Source organism: Exserohilum turcica (genome assembly GCF_000359705.1).
Source record: "Exserohilum turcica Et28A unplaced genomic scaffold SETTUscaffold_19, whole genome shotgun sequence".
NCBI classification, from domain to species: Eukaryota; Fungi; Ascomycota; class Dothideomycetes; order Pleosporales; family Pleosporaceae; genus Exserohilum; species Exserohilum turcicum.
In genome coordinates this window covers 487,116-497,317 of record NW_007360014.1, presented here as the reverse complement: position 1 = coordinate 497,317, position 10,202 = coordinate 487,116, and the positions used below count along the sequence as shown (strand labels likewise).

Here is a 10,202-nt window from a genome sequence, read left to right as displayed (position 1 = left end):
GGGGTGCTCAACTGGCGATGGTGCTCATCTGGTGCACGGGCACTGTAGCACAGAGTATAAACCTTCCATGTCCCTGGGTCGGAACATCGGAGCAACCGATTGCTCTGATAAGTGGCAATTGGTAGAACTTGGCCGGCTAATGTGTGTAGAAGCATGGATGAATAGCCGCTCAAGGCTTATTTCCTGCTGATTCCCGCTAATCACCCTGAAGAAAGCTTGACTTCTGCCCCGCCTGAGCCCATCTTCCCCAACCGCTTGGTCCAAGGCGATGCGCTAACACATCGCTAAGGTCCGATTACCGACTACCTACGTACACTTCACAGGGCAATGGCCTGAACAGGACGACGCCTCTTTTTACTTTATCCTACCCCTGGTAGCCCCAGGATAAATTGAACCATCGAATAATTGTCGTGTCGTCATGCACGAGTCGCCTTGCTTTGCACTGCGTTTTTTGGCTTGTGGAAATGGAAGAAATATATAAGCTGGACATAATGTCAGTCTGTTCAGTGCATCCGTTATTTCCGGGGAAAACCACCGCCATGTCAATCTTTCTTCCTCTTGTCGCATTGAGTGGTGTGGCCGCTCAACTGGTTCCACAGCCATGGTCATACACTCAAAACGAGCCGCCAGTCAAAGTTACTGTAGATGCTAGTATCAGACATCAGACCATGATTGGCGGCGGCTGCTCTGGAGCCTTTGGTGTCGCATGCGATCAAACTGGATCCAGGGGTCTTTCGTCTTCAAACCAACAATTAGTCAGCGACTACCTCTTCAATGAGAACGTTGGAGGTCTCTCTATCCTTCGAAACCGCGTCGGTTCCAGCTCAACGGACGGTATCCTTGGTGGTTGTCCGGCGACACCGTCTTCTCCATTCAATTATAGCGGTCTAGGAGCCAATGAAGCAACCGCCGATAGCTGCCAACTGAAGTTGACCAAACAAGCTCTGATAGCCAAGCCGAAGCTTCAAATCTACGCCGATGCATGGTCGGCGCCGGGCTGCTTCAAGACCGACGACACAGACATAAACGGCGGCCTCATCTGTGGTGTACGGGGATCCAACTGCACCCATGACTGGCGCCAAGGTTACGCCGATTATCTCGTGCAGTACGTCAAGTTTTATGAAGAAAAAGGCATAAACATCAGCATGATTGGAGCCTACAACGAGCCAGACTTCAATCCTGTAACTTATGCCAGCATAGACTCGGATGGATATGAAGCCAAAGACTTCTTAGAAGTCTTATATCCCACTGTGAAAAAGTATCGAAGCGACCTTCAAGTAACTTGCTGCGATGCTACAGGTGCGCGTCAAGAGCGTACTTTGCTTTACGAGTTGGAACAAGCCGGCGGTGGGAAGCTCTATGATGTAGCTACATGGCATAACTATCAAAGTATGCCCGAGATGCCTTTCAATACGCAGGGCCAGCCAAACTTGCAAACCGAATGGTCTGATGGAAGCGGCACGTTCAATACCACATGGGACACTACGGGACAGCTCGCTGAAGGTCTCCAGTGGGCCATCTATATGTGAGCCAGAAGGCATTTGGAAAACAACAAGACTATACTGATACCAAAGAAAGGCACCAAGCGTTTGTTCTAAGTGACACATCTGGCTACTTGCACTGGTGGTGCGCTCAAAACAACGCCGGCAATACCAGTGGTAGCGATGCCATCCTTGTCCGCCTTCAAGGCGACACCTTCGAAGTATCCCGTCGTCTCTGGGCCTTTGCCGGATACTTCCGCTTCGCGCGCCCGGGATCCATCCGCATCGATGCTCGCAGTCCCGCTGAAAACCTCAAAGTAACTGCGTTCGAGAATGTAAATGGCACCGTGGCGATTCCCGTCATCAACGAAGCGCATTTCGAGAGACAGGTGGAGATTAGCCTTGGTGGGACTGAGAAGGGGTTTGCAAAGGGTTCGGCGTACTTGGCTGATAATGAGCATAATAATACGATGGTTGGGAACTATGAGATTAATGGAATGGGGTTTGTGGCGACTGTCAAGCCGAGGAGTCTGACGACGTTCTTTTTGGAGTAGATTGTCGGGGTGGAGATGTCGACTCTGCTCGGAGTTTTCAATCTCATCACAACACTGGCGACACGAATGTTTGTGTCACTGGCATATCCATCGAGAGGTACATAACTTATAATCGTTTGCCATCGTCAATACTTATCTACTATTCTATACAGATGAAAATGGTTCTGCACTCATTGGTCGAATATACTTGATTTTCAAGTTGTTATCAAGAACCTGCACTTCCATTTTCATCTCATTTCAGAGTATGCTCTGATAGGAGATTTCCACAACAGATATCACATTCTGGAGCCATGATCCACTTCGTCCGTCTCCTCATAGGCCACCCGAGAAATGATAAGGCCAAGTTAGTGTGAACTGACAGAGTGAAGGCTGCTTAGTCACTCCATGGTGAACTCCTTGTGTAACTAGATTGCGTCCGCGTAGGGATCCCATCACCGCTCCGTTTGCACCATTCACCAATCACATAGATCTCATCCGCCGTGAGTGCGGCACATGACTATACGCTACGGATCCTTTAAGCTTTCACCCCCCCCCCCCCACCAAGTGTTTGCTTATATACGGCCCGCCACCAACTCTTCAGCAATTTTCCATTGCGCTCCTCAACCTGATCTTTGCACTTCTCTGAAACCCAACAAGTCAATCTATCTCACGAAGAAACCAAAAGTCACAAGACGGCCAGTCATGAGCCCGACTTTGCATCTTGCAGACGCCCTCAGGCTGATCCAAAGCGATGCGCCAGTCCCCACCCTCATGAGCCACCCAACGGGTGTCGCGAGCCAGACCCAGCCTGTCCAGCAGATGGAACACAAGCTACCTGACCATTCCTCTCGCACGGGTACGCGTCTCTTTCGTCTCGAGAAGGGTGTTTCTCGCCTGGATGACGGTATCTTGCGTCAAGGCGAGTACATCACTCGTCTCGAGCAAGAGAGTGCCGAGCTCAAGCACGCCCAGAACGAGATGACGGACTGCATTCGGATGCTCGAGCACCATAATGCGCAGCTCGGAGCCCGCCGCAAGGAACTCGTCGCGCAGCTCAGCAACCTCCGCACCCTCAACCAAGACGCTGATAACGCTTTCCTGATGCGCAAGGTCGACGTCGAGCCAGACAACCTCGAGGCCATGCTCGGCATACACAACACCATGATCACCACCGCCATCAACCACCAGCAGCACATGCTTGCCCAGTTTCGCGCACGACACCAAGCTCCAGTGTACGTAGCCCACGCTCCGCAGTACCAGGCTCCCGTGCCGGCTCCGGCGTATCGCCATGCGTACCCGGCTGGATACTCCGAGCACGGCTACTGCTACGCCCACAACTCGCCGTACTGCTGCCGCATCTGCAGTAAGTAATATACATTTGCTATTTTGCTTTTGTGGTTTGGCTGACACTTTGGGTTTGAGAATAAGCAGATCGACCTCGCACGGATGCGGGTGCTCATTGAGTCCATGTGTTTTTCAACACTTCGGAATGAGATGACGGAATCGACCGGGTAGGTACACAACATTTTCTTTTTTCTTCTTGCTTTTGTGGGACATGGTGTGGTATAGTGTGGTATGACACGGTGAACGGTTCGATATCCGGAACTTCATGAGTGTCTGGGATCTGCGCTGGACATCGGGGTGCAAGCCACCTTTCATGCTGGAGGCACACGGAAGGATTGTTTCAAGGACATGCGAGTTTAATGGGGGCTCAGATTTGCGATGCATGTGCATTATGTAGTCACTCGGTTTGGTCGGAAGGGGTAATGCAAGGGTTTGTGATGAAGGGGGGGAACCGAAACCGAGTTTGTACATGATCATGGTCGAATCGAAACGAATGGGTGCAGCTCCATTTTGATACGATGATCTGTCGCCAGTGACTTTTCCTACGTGAAGAGACCAGAACAGATTAGCTGTAAAACTCTCTACTACTACTACTACTACTACTACTACTACTACTACTACACAAGAAGATATCTGCCTTCCGCAGTAGCCGCTGAAGGCATCGCTAAAGCTGTGAGGCACTATTCCGTATTTTTATTCACATTAACATCTGATGAAAACTGATCTTGTTTGATGTCTTGATTTGGTTTGGTGTGAGGTGAGCCTCGTGATAATGTTACAGTAAAGGCACGTTACTACATAGCGTACATTCGATGTTCACGTGTTTCTTGGCCATAGAACACGTAGAAATTCATCCTGGTACTAGAGCTTCACATGCACAATTGAAGTTTGTACTAGGGTAGGTCAGCTCTCAGGAGCCGATTCTACAAACGTGAGCGACTAGTAAGCGGATACCCACCCGTAGGTAGATACGCTACTAGCGCACATTGCCTCGTATTGCTGCCCACCCAGCCATGCACTAATCCTACCCAGAAACTCTGATGGACTTTCTTATAGAATTACGAGCTGTGTCATTTAGAATCAAGGTCTGGCTTTACTAGCGGCATACCAGTACCTATCCAATCAAGTGGCATATATTGGTTCTAAAATACGGTATTAGTAGTGACACCTACTTGGCGATTGTAACTCCTTCATAACGTATATAAAGCACGTCTCTCCTCTTCAAGTCTGATTCATTCACTCATCAGATTCTCTCCTGCATCCTCCAACTCATTCCAATCAAATCCAGCTTTACACGCTTTACCTTAACAATACACCATGCAATTCTTCGGCGTTGTTACCGCTTCACTGCTATGCTTGGTTGGCATTTCTGCTGCACAATGTGTTGATAGATGCCCTACTCTTGGGGCCGTCTGCCTCATTACCTGTACTGTACGTATTCCTGCTAAGCGCCTTGGATAGATCACTAAGTTGGACACAGCTTGCGTCCGCAAGTACTGGAACATGTGTAATCTCTGGAGGACAGCGTATCTGCAGGCCTAATTAAGTGGTACTAGTTTTAGCCATTCAAGCGGTCAGCGCCCATGTGAGGTGCACATGAAACATATTGAACACTACAATGTCCAAATTCAATCTGGTTGTAGGGCTGGGCGTTTGGGCACTTCTAGTTGTTATGTAGTAACGCCAGCCTGTACGTAATTAAACAAGTGCTGTGGCGGAATACCAACACTACTTTCACTCCTAGTAACTCCAACAACTGCATAGCTATAGCGGCCTTCCCATCATTCCCTTGTCGCCTTGAATACAGTCATTTTTAGTGCTGTGATTACCGTATCCTTGCTTCCTTTATGATGCCACCATCCATCACAAGGCTTTGGCCTCCGACTAGCTAATTTATCATACCAGCTTGCCTCCTATACGCAATATGGAAACACCAAAGCCATTGTTCAATGCACTGGCAAAAATAGAGGCAGAAATATGTCATCAGTGATATGTAAACATCTGATTAATGACCCAGAGCAGCAGTGGTGATCCTACAACTTATCTTCATCACCGATACTCTGCGGCTATCATTTCAGCCGCCCTCTCCGCAATTCCATAGACAGCCGTTTGGATATGCGCAGAGATGATCATCGGAACAATGCTCGCATCCACAACCCTAAGATTCTTCACACCATACACCCTGAGCTGCGGGTCCACCACACCGCCGTCCTTCTTTGGCAGCATCGCACACGTACCGAGCGGGTGATAGAAAGTAAACACGTTGTTTCGGATATAAGTCTCCCACTCTGAATCTGTCTGCGTGCTCATCCCAGGATCGAATTCGGAAACCCAGAGATCCTTAAACGGTGCCGTGTTCGCCATTTTTCGCGTGTACTTGGCTGCGGATATGAGTGCTTCGAGATCGTATGATGTGCCTAGGTACCTTGGATTGATCAGAGGTTTATCTGCGGGATCAGATCCGTTGATGTGGACGGATCCCCTGGCGAGCGGATGCTGGACTCCTGCAAGAAGCGTTGCGTATTGTTTACCGTGTCCAGCGGTGCCATTTTTGGGGTACCCAGTTGTTCCGATGTATCCGCCTCCAAAGACTACTTCAATGTCGGGAGCTCCGGAGTCAGGATCAGTAAGTAGAGCGAGCTTTTTCCGGTCTATAGGATTGGATGTATTGGCCGATAGCGTCGCAAATTGGAGGAGCTTCTCATCGCTACCGAGCACTTGCTTCCATTTGAGAAATCCATAGCAGCTACCGGCATACTGATACAATGACGTCTTGTTCTGCTTCCACAATTCCAACTCTGTCGCTGCTCGCGTGGTGTTGTATTTCAAGATATCCACGCCAAGGAGCTCGGGTTTGAGTTCATACGTCGTTTGGATACGGAGGTGATCCTGCAGATTTTCACCTACGCCGGGGAGATCAACGATTTGCTCCACGCCTGCCTTTTCTAGCACGGCCTTCTGGCCAATACCAGAGAGTTCAAGCAACTTCGGAGAAAGAAGACTGCCAGCTGAAACTACGACTTCCTTGCTAGCTTTGATAAATGTGCCGTCGGCAAGGATGATGCCGGTTGCTTTGGAGTCCTTCTTGTCAAGTTGGATTTTGTGGACAGTCGTGTTGAATAGGAACATTAAGTTCTCTCCAGTTTTGGAAAGATAGTCCACCGAGTAAGACCGCGTGTGATTCGACACACGGTACGTTGCTGGCTGATACATGGTACCCAGGTTATTTCCATTCAGTGACTCCAAGTTTTCCTTGATGCCGAGGTTCTTCAGAGTCGGGATGCAGGCTTCAAGCTGAGGTGGCGGGTCCTCGGTAAGAGCAACTTGAATTGGACCTCCGTAGCCCACACCCTCCACGCCATATTGCGGTGAGCCGTTCTGGCGCTGGAAGTTTTCAGTCTTGAGCATCGCTGGATACATGTTGCCCCATCCCCAACCCGGATTACCAAGCTCTTCCCAGGCATCATACTCTTTGACAGTAGCGCGGTTCCAGACAAGTAGATTGAGGGCAGATGTGCCGCCAAGTACTTTACCCCTGTTATGGCCTATGGTCCGATTGTTTGCTGCAGTCTGAGGCACAGTCGGAAGACTCCAGTCATATGCAGAGCCGAAAGTTGAGCCCCTTAAGCCAGGGATATAGATTTTTTCTTCGCCACGTCCATCTGGTCCGGCTTCAACCACCAGAACGCAATGCCTTGGAAGGGCTTCACTTAGTCGAGCGGCTAATGCAGCACCGGCTGTGCCACCGCCAATGATGACCTGGAGATATTCATTAATTAACTCAAAAATCGAATTGCGATTGCGGAAATACATACAAAATCAAAGTCGCCATTGTGTGCCCGACATTTTGGTATGGTTTTCGAGGATGCAAGAACCAGACCAGCAGCAAGGACCAGGGCTGAAGTCAAAATCATTACCAGTCAGATCTAACTGTGTCACGAAAATGGCTTTGTTGGCAGTGTTCTGGTAAGATGAAAAGCGCACAAGACAATTGGGACTTGAGTAGCTGTCTGTGCATTGTTTGGAATGATGCATGCGATTACTAGCGAAAAACGTATCAATTGTCGAAGAGGAAAAAGATCAATCTCTAACCCCTTGGGCTGGAGACTTTATATACTACGGCAGAAACCAATTCCTGTGATTAACACGGATCCACTTATCATCGGCGAGCAACCAACAAAGATGATTGTAGGATGATCAAGACATGTACAATTGAGGCACAGCATTTTAGCCTATATGCATGCTAAACACCTCATTCCTGCTTATGGAAATCCCTCCTTCGCTCAGGAGCCGAGCTTCGACTTGGAATTTACCTATATTTAAGGCACAACCAGAAATATGTATTTCAAGCGATCCAGTCTCCCTTCCAGCCAACTAATGGGTAGCATTTGGCATGACAGTCAACACTTTATTGAAACCGATAGCATCAAAAGCCGGCCCCGCTAAATGTAGCCAAGGCGGCACGGCTATCAATTGTGGACTCCCTTTCGCATCTACCAAGCTTGGTTCGTTGGCCGCTCCGCCAAGTCCTCGCTCCGCTTAATTCTGGGGTCGCTTGTATGCATGTGTCCCTGAAAAGTAATTGGTGGGGCGCCTCTGCCCTCTCGTCACATATCCCAGATTGCAAGTGCATTCAAATCGTCAGCTCATCCACTCAAACATGCAAGATTGAGGAGGCGGCCTCCATGGGGCCCAAACGTGTGCAAAGGCTTCATCGATACGAAAAAAAAAGATCAGAAGTGGCTTCTGCCTTGGCTGGTGCCGCGGAGAGAGGTTTCACCCCATCATGCGTATAACAGTGAGACGGCACAGCAGCTTTTACTCGCATGTCGCGCGATTCGCACATTTGTTCGACGTCCCGAAACTTCAGCCAATGGCAAAAATACGGCACAGTTCAAATAGTAATGTGACCAATAGAATGAACCCCAGACTTTGCATAGCATGGCCATGATATATATGTGCCATTGCCATCAAATACCCCCTAGGGCATTCAGATCTATCTCTCTCACATCCGTTTGAGTTTTATTCTTGAATACTCTTATGTTTACCCAGCCTTGGTATCAAATCACTAGTCATGGAAGGCAAGGGTCCAACACTGATCACCGTCTCGGTCTTGTTCACAACAATCGCATTTCTCACAACGTCGCTACGGCTATGGATTCGTAAGCAGCGTCGAGCATTCGGAGCGGACGATTATGCCATTACAGTGGCCACGATCTGCGCTATCGTTGAAGCCGCACTTGCAATCAAAGCTGTTACCAGAGGCAAAGGAAAACCAAGCTCAGCTCTCTCTAAAAGCGACCAGGAGTTCATAAATATGTACAGTTGGTATGCACAGCATATTCTGTTTGTAGCAATGGCTTTGGTCAAGATTTCTGTTTCTCTGCTCATCATTCGTATCAAGCCATCGACATGGATGAAATGGATCACCGGTATTGTTATCGCCATCTTGGTCACGTCTACACTCGAGGTTATTATTGTGCTCTTGGCTCAGTGTAAGCCCATCAGTCTCAATTGGCGACATGGCCCTGGAACGTGTTGGCCGGCTGAAGTACGCGTCTACTCGATATGCGTACAGGCTGGTAAGACATGTATCAGCTATGTTTTGAGCAAACGCTAAGTGCATCTGTAGGAACATCCATCCTTACAGATCTAATTTGCTCTTTGCTCCCGATTGCTGCCACGTGGAATATTCGGTTACCTTTGAGGGAAAAAATGTCGATCTGGATCTTGATGGCTATGGGCTTGGTTTGCACCGCATGTTCTGCTGTCAGAGCCAAGTCACTAGATTTGAAGGCAATAGGTATCGTCTGTATGTATTAGCCAGACGCTACAATAAATCATTGCTAATCAAATCTACTTAGACGAATACTCAATTGTAACAATTTGGGCCATGGCGGAATTATGTCTTGGCATTACAGCCACTAACCTTGCCCTCTCACGTTCCGTGTATCAGTATTACTTCGGTGATAAACACCGTAGTGCTAGAACCAATCCGCCAGGGCAGTCTTATTCATCTGAAAGTCATTCAGGTCATACTCATATCCGACGATCAAGGAATCGAAATTCGCATTATCTGCACAGTATCCTAAGTGGAAAGAGGGAACTGAATACATCGCGAAGTGAGGATAGTGATGTGCCGCTGAAGCAGATCAAGAGGATCGAAAGGACTACAGAGATAGAAATGCACGCTTCTTAAAATGATTCCATACATCTTGAGTTTTTGTCAAGTTTTTTATGAGCTAATGCAAGCTACTATACCTATTGTGACATGTATCCACAAGCATAGAACCTATGATAATTTTATAAACTTTCCAAAAAAGAATTCTTCTCTGGAATTGGACTAAAACCTGTTCGTGGTGACGTAGCTGCAAGGACAGCCTATTATTATTATTATTATTATTATTATTATTATTATTATCATTCCATTAGAGTCTATCTGCAGTCAGTGACTATGTAAGACTTTGGCCAGAGGCCGTTCTAGGTACAATTTGTTTAAAGTGAGAGTGTTCTCTGTATAGTCCTGCTATTGTGCTGCGGTTTAGTCGCTTCTAGCTGCGCTTAAAGCAGACTCCAGTTGCTGAAGAGCAGTTTAGTAAACAGGAAGAGATGTTAGACAGCAGGGCTGTCTTCCAGCGAGCTCTTTTAGGGCTAAGGAAAGTAACTTAAGAAAGTTTGTTAGTTATTATTAGTTTTAGGTAGTGTCTCTCTGTTCTCGCTTATTTTTAGTTATCTTGTTCTTGGCGTAGATGCCAGCCTCTAGTCCCTACTCTAGTTTTAGCAATGAAAGCTAAAGTCGCCTCTCTGCCTTTGCTAGTGTAGAGGAGTAGTTGGATTGTTAGGT

At 48.0% G+C, this 10,202-nt stretch overlaps 4 protein-coding genes across 4 annotated transcripts; 3 read left to right on the top strand and 1 right to left on the bottom strand.

Moving 5' to 3' along the window:
* Nucleotides 1-539: 539 nt before the first annotated feature.
* Nucleotides 540-2,035, top strand: SETTUDRAFT_109336 (glycoside hydrolase family 30 protein; the record flags this gene model as incomplete). The annotated part of the gene is made up of 2 exons (XM_008026641.1): nucleotides 540-1,525; nucleotides 1,579-2,035. 2 exons carry the CDS (start codon nucleotides 540-542, stop codon nucleotides 2,033-2,035), a joined length of 1,443 nt encoding a protein of 480 aa, XP_008024832.1.
* Nucleotides 2,036-2,716: 681 nt separating this feature from the next.
* On the top strand, nucleotides 2,717-3,385 carry SETTUDRAFT_161147 (uncharacterized protein; the record flags this gene model as incomplete). The annotated part of the gene is made up of 2 exons (XM_008026640.1): nucleotides 2,717-2,870; nucleotides 2,934-3,385. 2 exons carry the CDS (start codon nucleotides 2,717-2,719, stop codon nucleotides 3,383-3,385), a joined length of 606 nt encoding a protein of 201 aa, XP_008024831.1.
* Nucleotides 3,386-5,181: 1,796 nt separating this feature from the next.
* Nucleotides 5,182-7,272, bottom strand: SETTUDRAFT_47328 (uncharacterized protein; the record flags this gene model as incomplete). Its single annotated transcript, XM_008026554.1, has 2 exons — nucleotides 5,182-7,117; nucleotides 7,174-7,272. 2 exons carry the CDS (start codon nucleotides 7,270-7,272, stop codon nucleotides 5,408-5,410), a joined length of 1,809 nt encoding a protein of 602 aa, XP_008024745.1. The 3' UTR covers nucleotides 5,182-5,407.
* Nucleotides 7,273-8,432: 1,160 nt separating this feature from the next.
* Nucleotides 8,433-9,557, top strand: SETTUDRAFT_109258 (uncharacterized protein; the record flags this gene model as incomplete). Its single annotated transcript, XM_008026639.1, has 3 exons — nucleotides 8,433-8,940; nucleotides 8,991-9,170; nucleotides 9,223-9,557. 3 exons carry the CDS (start codon nucleotides 8,433-8,435, stop codon nucleotides 9,555-9,557), a joined length of 1,023 nt encoding a protein of 340 aa, XP_008024830.1.
* Between the last annotated feature and the right edge of the window lie 645 nt (nucleotides 9,558-10,202).